Here is a 23877-nt window from a genome sequence, read left to right as displayed (position 1 = left end):
CGCCACCGGCCGCCAGGACAGCCTGTGCTGCCTGCCACCCAGCCTTCTAAGGAGAGCTGCTCTGGTACACTACACTGCGGGTCTACACGCAGAGCCCTGCTGTAGGACGGGACGAGGGGCCCTTGGTCACCTCAAGGGGAAGCAGGGCTGCCATGGGAAGCACTGCAGAAGACCTCCTGATCCCACAACTCACTCACAGCCTCAAAAACAAAGTGCAAGTGTACAAAATGACTTCTATTACAATTTTTACTTCTTTTGGGGGGGCAGTAATACTACAGGTTCACAACTGGCTTGTGAACTCTTTGCCTAGGATGGCCTCCAACTGTGATCCTTGAGACCCCCTCCTCTTGAGTGGTAGGAGTTATAGGTGTGGCTACTGTAACCACCCAAGAAAACTTTACTCTCCCCCCCCCCCCCCCAGTACAGGGGGATTAGGGCCTCACGCTTGCTCAGCCTGCTTGCATGGCCACTTAGGTCATGCCTCTAACCTGACTTTCCTTGCCTTCCTCCCTTCCTGTAGTGCACAGGAACTCAAGTGAGGATGGGTGAAGTAGAGGGTGACAAGGATGACAAGAATCCAGGAAAGAATGCGAAGGGACTGTCAGTGGGAGGCAATTAGGCCAGCACTAAGTGATGGCACTGTGGAGCACAAAGGCTGACAAGACTGAGCAGGGACTTTGCAGTGGCCATTGCCTTAAATGTGTGCCACAGGAAGAGTCCAAGGCTCACAGATTTGCAAGGTTCTCATCAGACCTACACATTTGGAGAATACCTGCCTGTTTACAAACACTGCAAATACAGGCTGTGGGGAATTGGCCACATGGCTTCAGGAGTTCACACACATCTCTAGGAGTAAGGAGTGTGTACCTCAAGAATTAGAGGATGCAAAGTTCTATACATACACGCATGTGCACACACCAAGGCAGAGTGTTACCTATGCAGCTTTAATTCTAGAGGGACACAAGTTAACAGCTTGCCCTTGGGTCACAGCAGCTGGGAGTCATTTTATGCTAGTGGCGCAGTGCCTGGAAGGCAGGCCTGGGCAGACTCAGCACAGTGGGGTGGGAGGTCACCATCAATCCCATGTACAAAGAACTGTGCAAATAAAACAGTTCTTCATTACTGGCCAAAAATGATTCCATTTTTTTTTTTTTTTTTGGTTGGTTGTGGGGCTTGAATTCTTGGCATGGGTGCTGTTCCTGAGTTTCTTTTGACTCAAGGCTAGCGCTCTACCACTTGAGCCACAGCGCCACTTCCAGCCTTTTCTGTTTATGTGGTGTTGAGGGATTGAACCCAGAGCCTCATGTATGAGAAAAACACTCTATATGATTCCATTTTTAATGGCCTTGAAATTAGGCCTTCTAGGAGCTAACATATATGTATTTTTAAATAATGGTAAACTAATTAGTAGATAACAGAATTATAGAAAAGGCAGTGTTTGAGTAGCCTAGCATCATAAAAAAGCAATGTCAGGCCAGGCCAGGCACTGATGGCTCATACCTAATCATGGTTCAAAACAAGCCTGGGCAGGTAAGTCCATGAGATTCTTACCTCCAATTAACCAGCAAAGCCAGAAGTGGAACTGCAGCTCAAAGAGCCGAATGCCAGCTTTAAGTGAAAACAATGAGCAAGTGTGTGAGGCCCTGAGTTCAGGCTCCAGTACCAGCACACGTGCACACATGCGTGCACGCATGCACACGTGCACACACACACACTAAAGTGAAAAAGCGAAATTTGGGGAATCCAATTCCTTTGGCAGCCCTGGGCCGAACCCCACTATTAAATGGGAAGAGGGGTCAAATAAGGCACTGAATGTAAAGTCAATGAGACACTGGTCTGAGGACGGAGTTGATTTAGGGAGGGAGGCTATTTTGGGACTCCAGTGGGAAATCTATCAAAATCAAAGCATCAGGTAAGACCAAGTGAAGAGAACCGAGGGCAGTGCCAAGCAGGGTTGGAGCTCAAAGACCAACCAAGGCTGAGTGGCTCTGGGGGGGAGCAGACGAGGACCATAGGCCAGGTGAGGGCACAACAAGTGTTAAGAAGTGACAGGCTGAAGAGATGACATGGCTGGTTGTACTGTTCAACTTCAGAGGACCATGTCTACTGTCACTCCCCCTTCAACTGCCTTGTCACAGTGCCCACCCCGCCGGTGTCACTTGGTGTCCCCTGCTGGTAAAAGTACACAGACCAGGCTGGTGCTTGTTAGGCTGGAGAGGCCACCATAGGAGAGCTGTGGGTCATGGGAAAGCTGTGGGCACAGGCTCAGTTCTGCTGAACCCTGTTGACACGTGGGCTGGCAGGACCCATGTGTGACTGCCCAGGGTGCCCCTCTCATCTAGACACCAGCCATGAACACTGCTGCCTCAGAAGTGGCAACAGGGTGGCTGGGGATGGGCAGCTGCAATATGATTCCCACCAAAGAAGCAGTCTGGAATACAGTGCCCACTGCTGCCAAACTCAGATCCCAGCCGTGTCTTGGAGAAGAGAGCGAGCAACTACATGTCCTAGTGCAGATTTTCACAGCCACACTGGCCACATGCTCTAGTGGGGACGGTCACCATGACTTCTCCTCTGTTGGGTGTAAACGAGGGGGTGGGGGCAGTATCTGTGACTGATCCACACCTTGGCACACGTGGAACTGAAGGGTAAGACAAAATCAGCCAGCCATGTCAGATCCACACACCTAAGTGCACTTGTCATCAGCCTGCGCAGAAGGGCCTTCCAAGCTGACCTTTTAGGAAGTGCCTGATATGTTTGGTTTGGGACTATATTGACTCAGTGAAGCATTTACTTATTGCATTGCTGAGTATGAATGGGACCTCACTGTTCTGCCCCAGTGAGCAAGCACAGCCTGGGTAGGGGACTCGGCAGGAGCTCACACCACACAGATCTCAGCAGTCTGACTGCTAACTTAGGTGTATATTCACTTTAAAAGACCAAAGGCAAGCCGGGCGCTGGTGGCTCACACCTGTAATCCTAGCTACTCAGGAGGCTGAGATCTGAAGATCACAGTTCAAAGCCAGCCCGGGCAGGAAAGACTGTGAGACTCTTATCTCCAATTAACCACCAGAAAACCGGAAGTGGCACTGTAGCTCAAGTGGTAGAGCACTCGCCTTGAGCTGAAGAGCTGAGGGACAGCGCCCAGGCCCAGAGTTCAAGCCCCACGACTGACCAAAAAAAAAAAAAAAGACCAAACGCAGTGGGGCATAGTGGCCTTCTCCTGCAATCCAGCTACTTGAGAGACAAAGGCAAAAGGACCTTGTGAGTTCAGGAGTTCAAGGCCAGTCTGGGCAACATAGAAAGACCTCATCACACAAACAAACAAAACCCAAACTAGACATGGTGGGGATGACTGCAATCCTAGCACTTGGGAAGCTGAGGTCGAAGAATAGTTAAGTTCAAGCGCAGCCTGGGCTCCATAAGGGGTCACCATGTAGGCTAAGCGGCACTTGGGGAACATCCCTACCTCTGCATCGCTGGTGTGCATTGCCAGGCCTCGCAGGGCCACCTGCCTTTAACCTACAAATTTGTGTTAGTAGAACTCAAGTAATTAATGGGAAATATCTGTAATGTATCAGAGACAACACAAGAAGTCCCAGAAGGACACATCAGAGTAAATCACAACATGCACAGCCTTAGCAGTATTTGTAACTTACAGAATGGTGTGAGTAAAAAGCGTGATGAACTGCGGTGTGATTCAACTTGGTTAAACAGAAAAGGCAGGTGCACTAAGTGTATTGACCAGCTGGAGCAGAATCCTCCTCCTCCTAAGATAATGATACCTAACTGGTGGCCTCCCAAGCCACTGAGAGGTGTGTCCTTAGGAGACCCCAGCCCTTTCCTCTCTCCCTGCTTCTTGAATACCAGAGGAGAGGGCAGGACTTCATTCTGCTCCACCATTCCTACCTAGAAATTCTGCCTTGCCACAGGGCCCAGAGTGACAGAGCCAGCTGGGCATGGCCAAGACTTCTAAAACCACGAGCCCAAACCAAAACACCACTTTCTCCCTGTAAGCACTCAGGTGTTCTGAGAGCAGATGTCAACTCTGCTGCCATGTGAGTGGCGACGCCCCCATGACCAGCCTCTGGCCTACAGACCTACCTTCTCAGAAGCAGTGGCTAATTTGCTCCCACTTGCATCGAAAGCCAGCGCAGCTAAAGGACTGTCATGAGCCGGGATCATGTTTGCAGCTCTCTGCAGAGGGAGACCAGTAACAGGTGAGTACGGCCAGAGGCTGAACAACCACTGTGGCTGGTACACACACCAAACGCACACACTGCCTGTGCAGGGCTCGTGGAGAGCTCCTTAAGACTCTGACAAGCAAAGCCACTTTCCTGGTTTCCTGTGGTGACAGGTGGACCAGACCTGCTTGACCACTCAGCGTGGCAGGGCAGGCTGTGGCACTGAGCCAGGAAATTAGATGTCAAAGCTGCCATGGATGTGTCTAGAAAAGAGCTCCTCAGGAACCATAGGGGCCTTACCAGATTAATGGTATCGAAGACTTGCACCTCTCCAATGGTGGCACTCCCTGGATAGGCCAAGTAGCAGTTGTCGTTGTTTATTGACAGCGCACACAAGCCTGTGAGGAGGGCATGGATAAGGGATTGTTAGCTCTGAGGATGCCATCCTGTTCTAATAAGCATCTGGATGGTTATAAACAGAGCCAGCAGGAAGGTGGCTAACTTGCTCTAACAACTTTTGTAGTCCAGGCTGTCCTGGAACTCAAGATCCTCCTGTGTTGGCCTCCAAAGTGCTTGGGACCACAGGAGCGTGCCACTACTCCTGGCTTATAATATACCTTTTTTTTTTTTTTTTTTTTTGCCGGTCCTTAGGCTTGAACTCAGGGCCTGGACGCCGTCTCCAGACTTTTTGTGCTCAAGGTCAGTGTTCTACCACTACAGTCACAGCTCCATGTCCTGTGTTTTGGTAGTTTGGTAGTTAATTGAAGAGCCTCACAGACTTTTTCATGTCAGGGCTGCCTATGAACCATAATCCTCAGATTTCAGCCTCCTGAGTAGCTAGGATTATAGGCATGAGCCACTGGTACCTGGCAAGATCACTACTTTTTTTTGGTCAGTCGTAGGGCATGAACTCTGGGCCTGGGCACCGTCCCTCAGCTCTTCAGCTCAGGGTGAGCATTCTACTACTTGAGCCACAATGCCACTTGAAGCTTTTTCTGCTTATGTGGTGCTGAGGAATCAAACACAGGGCCTCAAGCATGCAAGGCAAGCACTCTACTACTGAGCCACCTTACCAGCTCCAGGATCACTACTCTTTTTAAATCTATTTCTGAGGAACCCATAAACAGAGAGGAACTCTTTCAGCTGTAGCTCCTCCCCTTTTCCCCCAACACCGCCCCCCCCAAGTCAGTATTGGGGCTTGAACTCAGAGCCTGGGCACTGTCCCCACTCTTTTACTCAAAGCTAGCACTCTATTACTTTCAACCACAGCTCCTCTTCTGGCTTTCTAGTGGTTAATTGGAGATTAGAGTCTCACATCCTTTCCTGCCCAGGTGGCTTTAAACCGTGATTCTCAGATCACAGGCTCCTGAGTAGCTAGGGTTACAGGAGTAAGCCACCAGAACACAACAGGTCTAGCTTTATCTTTGAAAGGCCTAGAGAAGCAGGTTTTCTTCTCTCATTGGCTTACCTGCGGGGTTTGGGGGGGTCTCCCTGATGGTGTGCAGTACCTTCATGTCCCGGATGTTGTGTATATACAGAGACTCCTCCAGACACACGATGAGCCTCTATAAAGAGAGGGCACATGATGAGAAGCATGCATGACAGAAGTCTCAGTTGGCATGCAGCCTGCAGGTGGGGATGTGGTTCACATCTGCCAGAGCACGATGCCATCCACTCCAAGAACACTATGCAGGTGCTCCCCAGTGCTGAGCCCATGGGCCTGCTCCCATGAATGCATCTGAGTGTACTAGTTCTCAATAGACACTAGAGCTGAGCAAAGTGGGCTCTGGAGGGGGTGGTACAGGTGGGAATGAGGCCCCACTAAGACAAAAAGAAAAGCATAGCAATGTGTGAAAAGTACAGTTTCACTCATGGGCCAGTCAACTCCGTTTTTACTTCTGTAAACACACTGGGAGTAACATGAGAGGATGAACGACAATGACAGAGATGGAAAGGGAGATATCAATTAAGATGCAGAGTATTTATAAACTGATTTGTTGGATTGAAACCCCTTTGTACAACTAGAGACAATTTTTTTAAAAAGCAGGTGTCACAGGTGACATAATTATTATGCAGGAACTGGGTGTAATCGTGGCTCCTTGTCTACTGTGCACAAAGATAAGAGAATGAGCTATGAGTTCCCAGCTCAAGCAGCGTTGTCAGTTACCAGGGCATCCCTGCTCCTATGAAGAAGGGGTCCCCCAGCCTCCAGCTCACTGCTGGCTGTGGTCTGCTTCCCTGTGCCACACCAGCTACCACTCACCGAGTGCACTGCAGGCCAGGGGCAGTACTGCACCTGGGCAGCAAGCCCAACCAGGACACAGCCTCCAGGTTAAGTTCAAGGGCCATGCACCAGGTGTGGACCAGGGAGTCGTGTTGGTTTTAGGAAAATACAAGTAAAATGAACATTTTAAAAGAGGAAGAACAGAGCTGGGTATGGTGGTTCACTTACAATTCTAGCACATGATCTTGAGTTCAAAATGCAACTTGGGCTACACAACAAGGCCTTATCTCAAAAAAACAAAAACAGGGCTTGGCATTGGTGGCTCTTGCCTGTAATCCTAGTTACTCAAGAGTCTAAGATCTGAGTACTGAAGTTCCAAGTCAGCCTGGACAGGGAAGTCCATGAGACTCCTTTTTTATTTTTTGTCAGTCGTGGGGCTTGAACTCTGGGCTTGGGCACTGTACCTGCGCTCTTCAGCTCAAGGCAAGCGCTCTATCGCTCAAGCCACAGCGCCACTTCCAGTTTTCTAGTGGTTTATTAGAGATAAGAGTCTCACGGAGTTTCCTGCCTGGGCTGGCTTTGAACCGAGATCCTCAGATCTCAGCCTCCTGAGTAGCTAGGATTACAGGCCGGAGCCACCCAGCGCTCAGCTGAGATTCTTATCTCCAATTAACCATAAAAAGTTGAAGTGGAGCTGCAGCTCAAGTGGTAGGTAGAGTGCTAGCCTGAGGACAAAACCTTAGCCCAAGCCCACAGGTCAAGCCCCAGGACTGGGAAAAACAAAACAATGAAAAGTAGTCGAGTACACTTTTAAAGGAAAACATGCTGAGCAAGGGCAGCAGGCAGTGAAATGCTGTGCTCTGTCTAGGCAAGCACATGCAGATGCCAAACCTGTACCCTAGGGATGAGCAAGACAGTGGGGCAGGGGTGAGGGGCATGTATGGGCACAGGGTGGTTTGAACAGGGGCTGAGATGGGAGGACAGAGTTGTTGGGCTGCAGGATGCAGGTGCATGCACACAGCCCAGGACAGGTGGTAGGGTGAACAGTTGGGGCACCAGCCCTGATCTCTGCTCTGTCCCAGACATGGTAGGATCCCGAGGCCGGGTAGTGCATCCTCCAGAATGCCACTCACCTGCCTGTTAAGCTTCACGGCCAGGATGGTGTTGGAGTAGCTGTAGTTGCAGATCTCTGTTCCCTTCTTAAAGTGGCAAACCTTCAGTTTCCTGGGAGCTTTGAGACTAACGATGGCCACTAAGCTGCTCGAGAACAATCTTTCCACGATGCACACATCTTCTGTGTCAGCTGAAATCACAAGAGCATGCATGTGAATATCTATGCTTCAACCATACATGCACATGCCTGGCTGGTCTGTGAGCCAGTGTCCTAGGGCCTCTGATCTCCGGGGGGGCACAAGGGTCACCTCAGCATGACAATTCACATGAAGACAATCTGCAAGGGGACTTACTTCAAAGGATCCTAAATAAGTGGTTACTGGACTCAGCACACTCGGCCATTTACAAAGCAAACTACCAGAGGCAGTGAGGCAGAGATGAGGGCCCAGTGCTTCCTAGTACAACTTCATGGTGGGTCAAAAATCAACAAATGTGCTTTTAGGTGTGTGCTGGTATCTTTTCTTGGGCTGGCGACAGGCAGTGCTGTTCTGGGACGCTCAGTCCGGCGATCCTGATCTCAACCAAAGAACTTAGATCTGCTGTCCTGCTGGCATCATATGACACAACAGGGAGGACAGAAATGCAGAGTTGCTTTAAAAAAAAAAAAAAAAAAAGAGCTGGGCACAGGTGGCTCACGCCTGTAATCCTAGCTGCTCAGGAGGCTGAGATCTGAAGATCACGGTTCAAAGCCAGCCCGGGCAGGAAATGTCTATGAAGCTCTTATTTCCAATTATCCAACAGAAAACTGGAAGTGGCGCTGTGGGTCAAGTGTAGAGCACTAGCCTTCATCTGAAGAGCTGAGGGACAGCGCCCAGGCCCAGAGTTCAAGCCCCCAAATCGGCCCCTACCCCCTCTCCCCCGCCCTGCAAAAAAAAGAGGTCTCAGGCTTGTGGGAACTCACAGTCCTGCCTCAGTCTCTCAAGTGCTGGGATTACAGGCATAAACTACTACATTCGTCATTATACATTATGTCATTAACATATTTTTACTTTAGGATGGGAGTGTCCCGATGTCTAGGCAAGGGCCTGGTATGGGCCATTTCTGCTGGGATATGACCACAAAGGTGCTGAGCATGGGCTTAATACTAACACACTGAATGCACGTACACAGAGGCCTACCACTTGTAATTGTTCATGTCTAAGGGTTTGCTATCACCTAGAGAGAGGTAGAAGCCAGTGAAGTCAAGTACAATCCTCTAAGCACTTTACAGTTTACTCGCAACCACTTCCACTGAACCAGTGGACACAAATATATTCACCCTTTCCTGTGGCAGTAAACAAACTTTTATTCCAAATAAAAATGCAAGTGGCATCTTCCAAGCTCCTCTGCTTGCAGCATCCTGGATTGCACCAATCCCTGCAGGAGCTGCCTGCAGCATGGGACACAGGAGGAGGGGGGAGCTGCTCTGGGTCATCCTCTCTGCATTTTCAAGACCCTCCCTCTGCAGCAGGAGCAGAAACCATCAGGGCCAGGGCCGATGAGGGCAGGGGTGTGGAAGGAGGAGGAAGGGGCCCCTTTGTGGTCACCAGCCCCTCATTGGAGTGCGGGCACTTACTGGCTTGAGGGCAGAAGTGGAAGGTTCCCCAGGAGTCTCCATGTGGTAACAAATCTACACCCATTCACAAGAGCATGGTCCCATCAGCTCACAGAAGCAGAGCAACAGGACATAGCCTGTGCTTGTTCAGAGCGAACGCTTAGATTTTTGCCCAGGGACAAGAACAAGCATTGCTACTTGATCGGAGATACTACTCTTCCTGGGATATATCAGAATCCTGTCCCACAAGACTGGGAAGGAGGCAAGGATGCCCTTTCCTCCCTGTGCCCTGCAGGCCTGGCTGTGAGAAGCACAGGGAGCAGAGGAAGGTGTTATAGAGCCTCCTGCAGTACCAGGGCCTGCAAAGATAACTGTTAGAACTGATAATGCATGAGTAGAACCATAGCTGGCAGGATGCAAACCCCCAAAATGGACAAAGGTGTGGCCCAGGGGCTCAATACACACCTAATGGGCACAAGGGCCTAGGCTCCCTCCTAAGCACTGAACAACACAATGTGACAGGATCACCACACTGGAGTGTCTCAAATGCACAAGACAGTAGCATGAGGTGTTAGAAGAGGGGCACACAGTAAGCAGATTTCATAGCACTGGTGAGAGGCCACAACCCAGGAGAAAAGTGTGGTAGTGTCTTATAAAAGTGAGAAAGTCAAGTAGATATGTGTCTGCCAGTGTTACTAGAAGCATTATTCAAAATAGCCAAAAAGTGGAAAAAACAAATGTTCATTATCAGATGAATAAACAAAATGTGGTATAGAATATGCTATGAAGTAAATAAACATGAAAATATGCTAAATAAAAAAAGACTGACACAAAAGGAAAAAAAAGTGAGAAAGTGCCAGGCACCTGTGGCTCACACCTGAAATTCTAGTTATTAAGGAGGCTGAGATCTGAGGATTGAGGTTCAAAGCCAGTCTGGGAAGGAAAGTCCATGAGACTTATTTGCAATCAATCACCAAAAGCCAAAGTGGAGCTGTGGCTCTAGTGATAAGAGCATTAGCCTTGAACAAAAAAGCCCTGGGACAGTACCCAGGTCCTGAGTTCAAGCTCCAGAATTAGCATGTGTATATGTGCACGTGCACACATACGTGCGCGCGTGTACACACACACACAAAGTACAGTACTTAGCCAAAGATCCCACTATAGTATTTATACATAAGGAATGAAAACATATGCTTTCAAAAGACGGCTACAGGGGCTGGGCTGGGAAGGGGGCTCAGTGGTAAGAGTGCTTGCCTTGTAGGCATGAGGCCCTGGGTTCAATTCCTCAGCACCACATACGAGGAAAAAGCCAGAGGTGGCACTGTGGCTCAAATGGTAGAGCACTAGCCTTGAGCTGAGGGATAACACCCAGGCCCAGAGTTTAGGCCCCAAGACCGACAAAAAAAAAAAAAATCTGTTATGTTATGTAACTGTAAACTCCCCTGTACATCACCTTTATAACCACAATTAAAAAAAAAAAAAGACAGTAGCTGGGAGCTGGTGGCTCATGCCTGTAATCCTAGCTACTCAGGAGGCTGAGATCTGAGGATTGCAGCCCGGGCAGGAAGGTCCATGAGACTCTTATGTCCAATAAACCACTAGAAAACCAGAAGTAGCGCTGTGGCTCAAGCGCTAGAGCATTCGCCTTAAGCTGAAGAACTGAGGGACAGTGCCGAGGCCCAGAGTTTAAGCCCCACGACCGACAAAAAAAAAAAAAAAAAAAAGTCAGGCATAACCACCTGTATGTAGTCTCAGGTTTGAGACTAGCCTAGGCCATACAGTGAGAAGGACTCGTATGAGAATGCTGATAGCAGTTTTATCCTTAGCAGCTAGGCCATTAGGCCATTATGGGAATAATAATATTCACACTCCGAGCATGGGAAACACATTACACACAGATCTATCTAGCAGTCACAAATGTGCTGTGTGTACACTTCACCTCCTGGGGCAGGAAGGCCTGGAGGCTCTGCAGCACCCCCTTGACAGTGCACATGGAGCAGGAGGGTGGAGCGTGAAAAAAGGACGAGGCTGGAGAGATGGCAGTCACAACCTAAGCAGCAGGTGATGTCTGCTGGCTGTGAAGGACACATCGTATTCAGCTGTGTCAATGCCAGTGCAGAGAGGGCAAAACCCACCAGATGGGGGGCTGCCCATTTTCCTTCCCTACTATGGCTTTCAGGAAATTCTGTGAAAAGCAGTAGAGGCTTATTTCTCTCAGACTTTTAAGAACCAGTACGAGGCTATACATACACCATACCTAGATTGATTAAATGCAAACTTTGACCATTTGGTGTCAACTCTTATCTCTCCTGAAATTTCAAAGAAAAGCTCTTCCTGCCAGGTTCCCCGATGGCACTGTGCAGGAGGCTGGCCACCACCCTGCATTTATGTGAAAGGTCCAGACAGCAAGCCAGTTCATAGGAGCAGAAAGTAGATTAGTCGAGGTGCTGGGGGAGCCGGGGAGTAACTGCTAATGAAAGCAGGCTGTCTTAGGGAGATGATAAAAATGTTTTACAACTAGATTATGGTAAGCTGCACAACTTAGTAAATATACTAAGCCTCACAACAGGTTTTTTTTTTTCCTTTTTGTCAGTGGTGAGGCTTGAACTCTAGGCTTGGGCGCGGTTCCTGAGCTCTTTAGCTCAAGGTGAGCACTCTACCGCTACAGCCACAGCGCCACTTCCGGTTTTCTGGTGGTTTATTGGAGATAAGAGTCTCACAGTCTTTCCTGCCCAGGCTGGCTTTGAACCATGATCCTCAGATCTCAGTCTCCTGAGCAGCTAGGATTACAGGCGTGAGCCACTGGCGCCCGGCCCAACAAGTTTCTTTATATGCCATATAGGTGTGAATCACATTTCACACGCACATGTGCACACACGCACCACACGCACCACACACACACACACACACACACACACACACACACACACACACACACACACACACACACACACACACACACACACACACACGGAAGCCAGATGAACTTTGGCTGACATATGAAGATCTGATGCAAGAAGCTGATGAGTGTAGCAGGGCACTCTATCAAGTCACGAGCTAGGCCAGGCGGACATGGGCATGCTGCAGGGCAGCCTTTCCGGGGATCTGCCCATGGCCCAGGTGTCCTGATAAGGTCGTGGAATCTAGGGGCACAGGCCAACTGCCTAGTCTTCTGGTGGCTATCTGTAGATAGCCAGCTTTCCAAAGCAGCCAGGCAGAGGCCAAGACCTCCTGTCCACCAGGAGTGAGTGGTATCCACCTCACCCTCCAGAACCACTACCACACAAGCACATTTGGCCCTCAGGGCATCAATGCCAGCGCAGGCAGCTCTGCGCTCACAGGCAGGGAGCACAAGGCAGGAGAGTCACGCGAGAAACATGATTTATGGTGACACACTGTCAAAACCAGGCAGAGCACATGGCTGACAGGGAGGGAATGAGCACAAACATCGCTGACCTCAAGTGGCCAGGCCAGGCTCTCAGGACTTGTCTAGGTGGCCTCTGCCCCAGTTCCTGCAAACTTTCCTCCTGGGCACTGGTGGTGTGAGCTCTGACTTGGAGAATTAATTACTGGATGGGAGGGAGGAAGTTTTGATGTGCTTTTGATGTGCTGACTGGAGAGTGGAGATAAAGCAGGTAAATTATCAACACAAGATGCTTCCCATGAGTCTGCTGGATGTTGGATCTGTGTCCCTAGACTCCATTACCACAGATCTCACTGAAATGAATATTATAGCCAACACAGGCAGATAGAAACATCAGTGCCCAACCCGAAGATGCAGATGACGGTGCCAGTGTGGGGTCTGCCAGCTTTCAGGAGTGCTTTACCATGCATCTCTCTCCAGCTCAGCTCACAACACGCAAGGAAAGCATACCACACTAACTTCCCAGGACAATTTTACAAATTATAAAGCTGGTCATTTACCTTTCTGCCTACCAGGGTGGGGGTGGGGGTGGGGGAGGAATGGGATGAGAGGCCTTGCCTGGGAGCATTATGCACCTTCAAAGCACCATACAGGCGCTAACAGGCAAAGCATGTGGGAGCTGGGCCCCTGGGCTCTGTGGGTAACAACATCGGTGGAGGCAGTGAGGCTTACAATGCTGCCAGCCACAGGCTGTGGTTCCTAGTACATTTTCAAGGTATAGAAGAATACTTGCCTAGCTTCTTTCTTTCCAAGACCAGTTCTGGTTCATTCTTTCTGTCACAGCCATAAAGATCTGACTTTCTGGTGGACTGATGAGAGGGACCAGCCAACCCTGGGATAAGTGAGGGTCCTTGCTGTCCCCCTGCAATAGAGTGCTATGAAACAATCTTTTTTTGTTGTTGTTGTTGGTTGTGGGGCCTGAACTCTGGGCCTGGGTGCCCTCTCTGGGCTCTTCAGCTCAAGGCTAGTGCTCTACCACTTAAGCCACAGAGCCACTTCTGGCTTTTTCTGCTTATGTGGTGTTGAGGAATCGAACCTAGGGTCTCATGCATGCAAGGCAAGCACTCTACCACTGAGCCATCTTCCCAGCCCCATGGGCCTAAGTTTTGTCCCTCAGCTCTTCAGCTCAAAGCGAGCGCTCTACCTCTTGAGCCACAGCACCACTTCTGGCTTTTTTTGCTTATGTGGTGCTGAGGAATTGAACCCAGGGCTTCATGCATGCAAGGCAAGCACTCTACCACTGAGCCACCTTCCCAGCCCCTATGAAACAATCTTGTACGCACACTTCACACACACACATGCATATACACTCAAGAGGCCAAGCTGCTCCTAAGGCACACATCCTTTTACTCCTCAACAGAAGGATGTCTTAGGTTTGAAGTGTGCACCTGAAAACGCTCTGTCTGCTTCATATAGTTTTAAAACCAAAGCTTACTCAAGAATGAACACAAAATCGCTTGCTGGCCAGGGTCTAGTTCCTTCTTACAGACACTGTCAACACATCACAAGCTACTCCACCAAAAGCCAGCCAAGTGAGTCCACATCATGAAGAATGAAGATTAGCTTTTGTGTGTGTGTTAGTTCCTGTTTGCTTGATCTGCTGGTGCTACACCAAGTGAGCCATATCTCCAATCTGGCATTTTACTGGTTAACCAGAAAATATCTTGTCATTCATCTTATCATTCTTCCCTGGCTTGCCTTGAACTGCCATCCTCTAGGTCTCAGCCTCCTGATTAGCTGGGATTACAGGTGTGAGCCACTAGACCCAGTTAGATCCACACATCAGGCCATACATAGCAATGTCTGCCTGAGGACCGTGAGGACGTCTGTAGTAATTGACAAGGGTTTGAGAGCATGACCTAGGTACTTCATAGGGACATAAATTCAGTCAATGTTTCAGCCATTCGTGAAGGCCAGAGACAGGGCTACCTTTCATCCTCTGGGGGGGAAGGTCCTGTTGGAGATCAAGAATGCTGGGTGCTCCAGGTCAGTGAGCTGGGTCACACCTACCTCACCCCTTGGTCATGTGGGGAGAGGTACAGAGGAAAGGCCTCCTGAATAGGGAGCTCAGGTGGGAAGTTTAGTAAGCACCAGAGGCTGTGACCACAGAGGAGCAAAGCTAAGACAGTAGTAGAAGGCTGCACCAAGCCTGGCCATCCCTCTCTGGAAAGGGCCCTGACAGGCACTTCTTCTGGGTAATAGACAATAGACAATGGGCCACTGGAGCAAGGGAGGGTGCCTGAAGGCAGGAGGCCAGGCCCCTCCCCTCCTGGTGGCTAACCTCTGTACTTCACAGTTGAGTGTTCACATTCTGTTAGCAGGGTGTACACACACGTGTGGACTGTCAATCCTACCTGTTTCTTTTCCAATATGTTCCAGCTTCAGCCTTGTACACAGCTAGAATGATAAAGATCCACAACCCACTGTCCAAACTACAGCCAGGTCATTACAAACGGCACACTCCTTACTCCCTGAAACAAGGCTCCACAGGCGCTCAGATCTGCTCCAAAAGCTCCATGCAGATCCAGGCCCCATGGCTAGCCAGACACCAGGACGCTCAACACTACAGAACCAACTGAGTTAGAGTGGGCACAGGTGACCCGACAGTTTGCTTAGGGGGACACGCAGGTGGTATGGAGCACCAAAGACGTTCACCGTCACCAGCCAGAAGAGGACAAGGAACATACTGAAAGTACCCTGCCACTCGAATATATGGTAATACCAAATGTCAGCAATGGCACAAAACCAAGGGGCTGAAACACTTATTGCTGGCGGGTAGGTAAAATGGTGCAGCCCCTGGATATGGTCAGTTTCTTCAAAATCACACATGCTATTATTCCCATATGGCTCAGTACTGCATTGCTGGCACTTATCTCCAAAAAGTGTATCTTTTCTTCCCAAGTTGTCTTGTCTCAAGTATTTTGTTCTAGCAACAAAAAACCTAATACAACTTTCCAACCTGAGAGAGGAAGACAATTTGAGTTGCCAGGATTAGGGGCTGTGGTAGGAGGCTGAGGGGGTTCTGGTCCATATCTTATGGAGGATACAGGAATCAATATAGGATTAGAACTCAGAACATGGGTACAATAAACCTGCAGGGCGACGATAGCACTGTTCTGGTGCGGAGGCTTTGCAACATGCTTCCACTGGGGGAAACTGAACAAAGGATTCAAGGGACCTGGACATCTCAGATCTCCGGGAGAATCTTAATAATTTCAGTGAGGGTCTGTACTTAAAACTCCTTCTGCAAATACTGCTTTATAGAGCCACTGATTTCTAATCAGACAACTCCATACATGGGCATTTTATTTCTGTTCTATAAACAGTAAAAAGGAACTACCTAGAAATGAGGTAGTCCATTGAAAGCCAATAGTAAGTGAATGATCATCAAGAAGCCCAAGCTCAGTCTTTCCACTGCTCCACCGCCACTCAACTCACAGCCCTCGCTCTACTCCACATGGCCGCTGACACGTGGGTAGCTCAGATGCTAGAAAATAACTCAAGAAGTTAAATCATTCCTACAGAGGCTGAAAAGGTCTGAGTGTTCTAGAAGCAACCTAAATGATTTAAATGGCATACAGAGGGGGAAATTACAGAGTAATGTATGTATATGGCAAAGTATCAAAAACAAAAAAAGTCCATAAATTCTGAGTGAACATTTATACTTATGCAAATGCACAGGAGAGGACCTGGAAGGACACCTGTGGAGCATCAGTAGTTGTTACCCCTGAGGAGATGGAGCTGGGACCAGAAGACTGGCCCAGGGGGTACTAGACTTAAACCAGAGTGTTTAAGACTTAATTTCATGTCACAAACAATTGGTCTGTTTTGTTTGTCAGTCGTGGGGCTTGAACTCTGGGCCTGCGCGCTGTCCTTGAGCTCTTCGGCTCAAGGATGGCACTCTACCACTTGAGCCACAGTGCTGCTTCCAGTTTTCCAGTGGTTAGAGATAAGTCTCATGGGTTTTTCCTGCATGGGCTGGCTTTGAACCTCGATCCTCAGATCTCAGCCTCTTGCATAGCTATGATTACAGGCATGAGCCACTGGTGCCCAGCCAGGTCTGTATTTTTTTAAGAAGAGAAAAATAAAGCAATCACTTACTGCATTCATAGATCTGTTCCAGCTTATCCACAGAAGAAAGGGAGAAAAACTTATAACCGGACTTACTACCAACTGCTAGGGACCTGCAAAAAAGCCAAATTCAGAAATAAGGGTTATACGAGGGAAGGGGTGATACTGTCCAAAAAGAAATGTACTATTTACTTGACTTATGTAACTGTAACCCCTCTGTACATCACCTTTTTTTTTTCTTTATAAATAAGACATTTTATTTATTTATTCATTTATTTTTTATTGTGAAAATACCGTACAGAGGGGTTACAATTACATGGGCAAGGTAATGAGTACATTTCTTATCAAGCATTGTTGCCTCGTCCTTTGTTTCCCTTTCCCATCTCCCCCCTCGCCCCCATATATCACCTTTATAATAACAGTTTAAATTTTTTTTTTTTAAAGGAGCTGATTCTCACACAAGCTCACTGTAGCTCGCTCTCACCTCCTGTAGGTCCAGGGCATTACAGCAGGCCCATCTCTGCCCATGGCTGCCTGTGTGCCAGGGCGGGGCCCAGGAGCAGGCTACTAGGCCAGTAGAACACATACAATGTTCTTGGTTAATATCTACAAACCTTTTCTGGAGACTACTGTGCTGCATGATGATGCTGGGAAACAGGGATGTACTGAGAACTTGAAAACACTCATGCCAGCACCGAATTCTAAATCCTAAGACAGGTGTCACCCAGGTGGTCTTTTCCAACATGGCCTCCACCATTCCTGCTGCAACATGACCAAGTGGGGTGGAAGGCAGGGCAGAGCCAGGTAAGTGCCATGCTGCAAGTCCTCTGAGGGCCTGGTGCTGCCTGCCTTCCTCCCCCCTCCCCCCCATGGGGTTACCTCTTCAAGGATGGCAGGGAGAAGCAAATAGAGCTGTAGAAGTAGGGAAAGGAGAGAGCAGGAGGGATGCGGTGGGAAGTCACACAGAGCATTTCATGTGTGACCTCTGGTGAAAACAAGTAGACAGACTGGAAGCCCAGAGAGAAGGAAGGTAAGACACTTCATCCTTCATGCATCTGTACTCTGAGGTACTTTATTTGATCATCTACTTCCTCCTCTTCCATACACATATCGACGAAATACATTGTTGAGAATGGAATGGTTATCAGCACTGTTAACATTTTAAATTATATCCAGCGGTGGTGGTACCCACCTGTAATCTCAGCACCAGGGAGGCTGAGGCAGAAAGATCACAAGTGTGAGACCAGCCTGGGCTGCAGAGAAGTGTAACAGAACAAAAATAGGCCTATCTACTAGTGTATGGGATTTTTCTTTGCCAAAACAAACAGACAAACAAAAAACCACAACTCTGCATGTATAACTAGTTATCTCAGGTATTACTAGTAATTCTTGTGAACATTTTGAAGAGTGGTAATAAATAAAGAACCAACAGGGGCTGGGAATATGACTTAGTGGTAGGGTGGCTGCCTAGCATGCATGAAACTCTGGGTTCAATTCCTCAGTACCGTATAAACAGAAAAAGCCAGAAGTGGTACTATAGATTAGATGTAGAGCACTAGCCTTGATCAAAAGAAGCTCAGAGACAGTGCCCAGGCCCTGAGTTCAAGTCTTAGGACTGGTAAAAAAAAAAAAAAAAAACAACCCTCAAACAAGCTGGGTGCCTGTGGCTCACGCCTGTAATCCTAGCTACTCAGCAGCCTGAGAGATCTGAGGATCACGGTTCAAAGCCAGCCCAGGCAGAAAAGTCCGTATTGACTCTGATCCCCAATAAACCACTAGAAAACCGGAAGTGGTGCTGTGGCTCCAGAGGTAGAGCGCTCACCTTGAGCTGAAGAGCACAAGGACAGTGGCCAGGCCCAGAGTTCAAGCCCCACAACCAACCAAAAAAAAAAACAACAACAAACAAACAAAAACCCAAAACAACCCTCAAACAAATAAACAACCCCAAACTTGAGATCTTCCTGCCTCAGCCTCCCAAATGCTAGGATTCTAGGTGTGCCCACCAAACATGGCTCACAAATTCTTTTGAACTGTTTTGCCTACACCCACCAGATGGTCAGACTTCAGTGCTTTTATGAAGATACTTTCTGTGGCTGGGCCTGAAACTCAGTGGCAGAACAAGTACAAAGAACTTGAGAGGCTCTGGGCTCCATCCCAAGCATCAAAACCTATTTCCTGCCTTGGTTTTGCAGTGCTACATTCCCTTGGGACCATTCTACCACCATTAACAGCCCTGCTCCTTCTAACTTCCTTGGCTTAGAAACCACACCACCATATGCTTATGAGCCTTAAGTATAAAGTAAGCTTGGGGGGGGTGGGGGATGGAGGGTTCTCCCAAGGGCCAAGTAGGTGAGCCTTAGAATCGGGTCCTGGAACAAATGGAAAGTATCTAAGCACTCGACTGTGCCCCTCCCCTTCCCAGCCAGACAGAAGTTGCTCAAACTAAGGCTTTGACCACCATGCCTGCTCTGATTTAGCATGCTACATGCCTCCTCTAGAATTATAACCCCAAAGTCTACAAAGCAGGGGTGTACTCCAGCTAGTAAGAAATAAAAACACAGGGCTGGGAATGTAGCTTAGTGGTGGAGTGCTTGCCTCGCATGTGCGAAGCCCTGGGTTCCATTCCTCAGTATTACATATACAGAAAAAGCCAGAAGTGGTGCTGTGGCTCAAGTGGTGCTAGCCTTGAGTGAAAGAAGCTCAGGGACAGTAGTTAGGCTCTGAATTTAAGCTCCAGGACTGGCAAAAAAAAAAAGAAATAAAAACACAAACACTGGTAGTCCTGAGATACAGATCCAGTATATACAGCAGGAGTAGACCCTTTCCCAGTAAGGTGGGGGAGAGAGGGAATGGTTTTATACTAGGCTGAGGAAGGAGGGTAGCAAGGTCCTTGGTTCAGTGAGAGCAAGGCCCTGGGTTCAGTGGCCAGCACATATGCATGTGTGTATGTGTGTGTGCTTACACTTGATTTTTCCAACACACAAGAGATTCTACTTTAATCACAGCTCATGATTCACCTGACCATAAAATGCCAGATGTAAGAATGGGAGAGACTGCAGATAAGTATGAGATTTGCTCTAATAACACTATTTATTACTGATAATTAGCAATATACATGAGCACTTAAAATAAAAGTAGTAATACTGGGCTGGGAATGTGGCTTAGTGGTAGAGTGCTTGCCTAACATGCATGAAGCCCTGGGTTTGATTTCTGAGTACCACATAAAAAGAAAACCCAGAAGTGGCATTGTGGCTCAAGTGGTACAGTGTTAGCCTTGAGCAAAAAGTTCAGGGACAGTGAGCCTGCCCTGAGTTCAAGCCCCAGGACTTGCAAAAAAAAAAAAAAGAAGAAGAAGAAGATCCTGTTGTTCTGTTCTGCTCCCTCCAGAGCAGAGACCAGCTCTGTCTTTTAGAGGAGGGAGCCTCTGGCAGCACAGGAATTCTGTCCCTAACCTCCTTCCTTACTCCCTGGTCTAGACCCCACCATAGCCCTTGGGTCAAGCCCTAAAGACATTTAATTCCAATTTGGGGAGAGAGCCAAACAAATGCTTCTGCTTCATTTACCACCTTCAATCCAAAGTCTGTCACTGCATTTAACTTGAGCATTCCCCATCTAAAAAGCAGCCACTTGTAATAACAGTGGAAATGTGAAGATCTTTTTCTTCCTTTTCCAGGAGCCACTTCTTATACGCTTCCTTCTACTGTCTTCCTTCTGAAAGGCCACACCTGATTACAGGGGTGAGCACTTGATTACAGGAGTGAAGGGGATCAGGAAGCAGCTGCCCTGAGGCTGCCAGCAAGCCGGCAGGGCCTGTCGCCCTCACTTGGGACCTTCTAAGCCATCTGTGGCAGGCCCAACTCTTACCAAAGACTTACAAGTTTCCACTGCAGCCTGCCCTGGCCAGTCGTAAGGCCTTCAAAGCCATCTAGATCCAAAGCAGAGCCCCTTCCTGCACCAAATTTCTTCCGATGCAGCCTCCTTGCCACAGGCTATTGTGCTGGACTGTGTCATCCCTGTCTTTCTCAATGTCCTCAGCACCTCAGGCACAGGGACCCCAGCTCTAAGGCTGAAGACCCTTAAAAGCCATCTTGATCTGCAGACAAGGACAGAGCCCAGCAGCCAATCCCCCCAGACCTTGAATGACATCAAGGCCGGGGAGGCCAAGCCACATCTTCTTTCTATCCCTTTCAGCAATGTTGTCTAGGACAGACATGGCCATTTCAGCACCCCACAGTGGTCCCCACTATTTCCACAGTCCAGAGACCCTTTGTCACTTAAGTCACTAGTTAACTTCACCTTTTTTTTCCCCCTGTGGAAGTCCTGGGGTTCGAACTCACAACCTTGTACTTGCTCCCAGTCCTAGGGATTTTTTGTCCAGGCTGAACTTGGATCACCATCCTACTACCTGTGGTCTCCTATGAATCTGGGATCACAGAAATGCACAACCAACCCCAGCTTATTAAAATGGGGTTTTGCTTTTTGCCTGGGCTTGGCAGGCCAAGATCCCCCCAATCTCTACCTCCCAACTAGGAGGGATCATTAGGTGTGAGCCTGGGTCTAACTTCAATATCCAAAAGCCAGGAGGGGCTCCAATACCAGCCTTTTGCAGTTACTTTCAGAGACCCAGGATGGGAACTAACCAGGCATAGTCACGATGACGACGACCAGATGCTCTTGCTCTCTTTTTCTCTCTTCTAGTTAAAACAAAAACAAAAACAAAAACAAAACAAAATCAAAAACAAAACATGGTAAAAAGCAAATAAAACTCAAATCACACTTTCAGGATAACGATGCAAATAAAAGGAAAACCAACCACATCATTTGAAATCATATTGACCAGTACAAAGAAAGAGGATAAGACAGTGACAGTTTGAAGTGCCAGGGATATGGTGTTGCTAGGCTTAGTTTAAAAGATAAAGACCGGCCGGGCGCTGGTGGCTCAAACCTATAATCCTAGCTACTCAGGAGGCTGAGATCTGAGGATTTCAGTTCAAAGCCAGCCTGGGTAGGAAAGTCCATGAAACTCTTATCTCCAATAAACCACCAGAAAACCAGAAGTGGCACTGTAGCTCAAGTGGTAGAGTGCTCACCTTGAGCTGAAGAGCACAGGGACAGCACTCAGGCCGAGTTCAAGCCCCACGACCACCAAAAAAAAAGATACAGACCAACTGACATTCTTGTAGAGGACACTTCTGTCTCCTGAACTGGCCCTAACCACTATCCCTTACAATCATGGACTAAGGCCGACATGGACGCCTTACTAAAAATGGTGTTCCTCTAGTTTCTACATAATTCTGATCTGACTATAGAATAAAGTTAATAAAAAGTCTTTGAACATTCCACATTCCTCTAAGAAAATAAATTCTGAGCCGGGAAGGAGAGAAGAAGGCATAAACTCTCTGCATAGGAACTTCTGTATTTCTTTCCAATGCGGCTTTATAACAAGTCTGGCAGTCCTACTGGCTGATCAATGAACTAATTCTTAGTGGAACTCACTTGGAGCTACCGACTTTCGCTAATACTACATACATCAAGGTCTCCATAGAGGCAAAATTATGACACAGGCATCTCTGGCACTAGGATTCCAAGTCTGGATAAAAAAGTCCTGTTTCAGGCAAGATTGGGGCATGCTTATTATATAGGCAACTTAGTGGCTCATTTAAAATAACAAGAACGTTGACCTATAATGGACTTCCTTCTGATATAAATAACTAGTAAGAAGCTAACAAAGCCATGGAAAACATTTTGGAGAGTCTCTTCATTTAGATAAACCCCAAATACTACAGGCTTATAAATTAAATCGTAATGAATTTTAAATTTCTTCTTCCCTACTTGGATCGTTTATTGCAATTATAGCAAACTGCAACAGGTTGCCAGAATAGTTTTTTTCTTTTTCTAGCAGTACTTGGATTTGATTGGGCCTTGCAACTTTGCTAGGCAGGTGTTCTACCACTTGAGCCATAACTCCAGCCCCTTATGTTTTACTTTTCAAATGTAGCCTTTTATGTTTATTTGGGCTGGCCCAGACCCAAATCCTACCCAAAGACTTCTACATAGCTGGAATACAGGCATGGACCACCACAGCTCACTGAGATGAGATTAGTCATTAACTTTTTGCCAAGCTGGCCTCAAAACAAGATTCTCCCAATCTCCTCCACCTGAGGAGCTGAGATTATAGGTATAAGCCACCACACCCAACACAAATAGTTTTCTTGTGCTGGCTATGGTATCTGGTAGCTTTAATCTTTAGGTTGCTATACCAGTCTTTTTAAACTTGGTTTTCAGAATTCTGCAGAGTGGAGAGAACACTGGAAGAGAGAACTTAAGAGACAAGATTCCACTCCTATCCTCATTCCGCTATTAAGCATCTGTAAACACCCAGACAATTTTAGTGTTTTATCTGTAGCTAGACCAGTTGATGAGCCCTCTTCCAACTCTCAATATGGCACCACTGTGCCATGTCTTTACCAATCTGGAGAATTTGGGGGAGGAACTATTTAGCGCCTTCTGCATACCTCCATCTGGGTATTTTTCCATTCTGCAAGTAACTTTCAAACTGGGGAAGGAAATGTGTGTGTGTGTGTGTGTGTGTGTGTGTGTGTATCTTTCTACTTAAATAATGCAATTCTGCCAGTACCAACCAAGTACTTAGCATGATGCCAAGTGACCCACTCCTGGTCCTCCTCTTACATCACTTCCTGTTAGTCATTTCCCAAGATGGCTCTCCTCCCTTCCAGTATCATAACTCATCCTTCTTTCTCATCTTCCAACTATCCTCACAGGTCATCGAGGCAGCCTGAGCCACCTGCCTCTCACCCACATCACAGCGACTTGGAAAAACAGGGTCTGGTATCCACAGGCTGGCAATGGGTGGGGAGGAGGAGCTGTTTTGCCCCAGGGGATGGCCCCTCTCCTGAAGCGCCAAAACTCTTGGAGGGGGGGTGAGGGAAGTCCCTGCAAGAATTCTCGTGGCTCAGTTTCCCCCTTGATTGGAGGGAGGTCAGAAGGTTTTATGATTATTATTATTATTTTTTTTTTTGCTAAGTTTGCCTGGAGAAGATAACCGAGTTACCTGGAGGAAATAAGATCAGCGGGATGGAAGGCAATGGAACAGAAAAAAAAAATTAAACGAGAAAAAAAAAAAAAAAGGAAAGCGAGCAAGAGGGGGTGCAGAAGGGCTCAGATACTGGGGAGACAGGAGAAAGGCCAGAGGGAAGAACGAGGAGGATGGGGGCAGGCAGAGGGCTGAGCAAGGAGGAGAGGCGGG

At 48.0% G+C, this 23877-nt stretch overlaps 1 protein-coding gene across 2 annotated transcripts in view; it reads right to left on the bottom strand.

Annotated features, from left to right (window-relative positions):
- Wipi2 (WD repeat domain, phosphoinositide interacting 2) overlaps nucleotides 1–23877 on the bottom strand; it is a 29455-nt gene that overhangs the window by 5098 nt on the left and 480 nt on the right. The window contains exons 2-7 of one of the 2 annotated variants that reach the window (XM_070033468.1): nucleotides 21251–21304; nucleotides 16641–16723; nucleotides 7542–7711; nucleotides 5653–5749; nucleotides 4485–4582; nucleotides 4105–4197 (exon numbers count right to left, since the gene is read on the bottom strand). In XM_070033468.1, coding sequence (XP_069889569.1) covers nucleotides 4105–4197; nucleotides 4485–4582; nucleotides 5653–5749; nucleotides 7542–7711; nucleotides 16641–16723; nucleotides 21251–21304 — 595 coding nt within the window. The remainder of the gene's footprint in view (nucleotides 1–4104; nucleotides 4198–4484; nucleotides 4583–5652; nucleotides 5750–7541; nucleotides 7712–16640; nucleotides 16724–21250; nucleotides 21305–23877) is intronic. The other variant, XM_070033469.1, reaches the window with a different exon arrangement.

This window comes from Dipodomys merriami, unplaced genomic scaffold, assembly GCF_024711535.1.
Source record: "Dipodomys merriami isolate MVZ:Mamm:240054 unplaced genomic scaffold, mDipMer1.0.p SCAF_22, whole genome shotgun sequence".
Classification (NCBI taxonomy): Eukaryota; Metazoa; Chordata; class Mammalia; order Rodentia; family Heteromyidae; genus Dipodomys; species Dipodomys merriami.
Note: the sequence above shows the minus strand (reverse complement) of the source record. Positions and strands in the feature narration are given on the sequence as shown.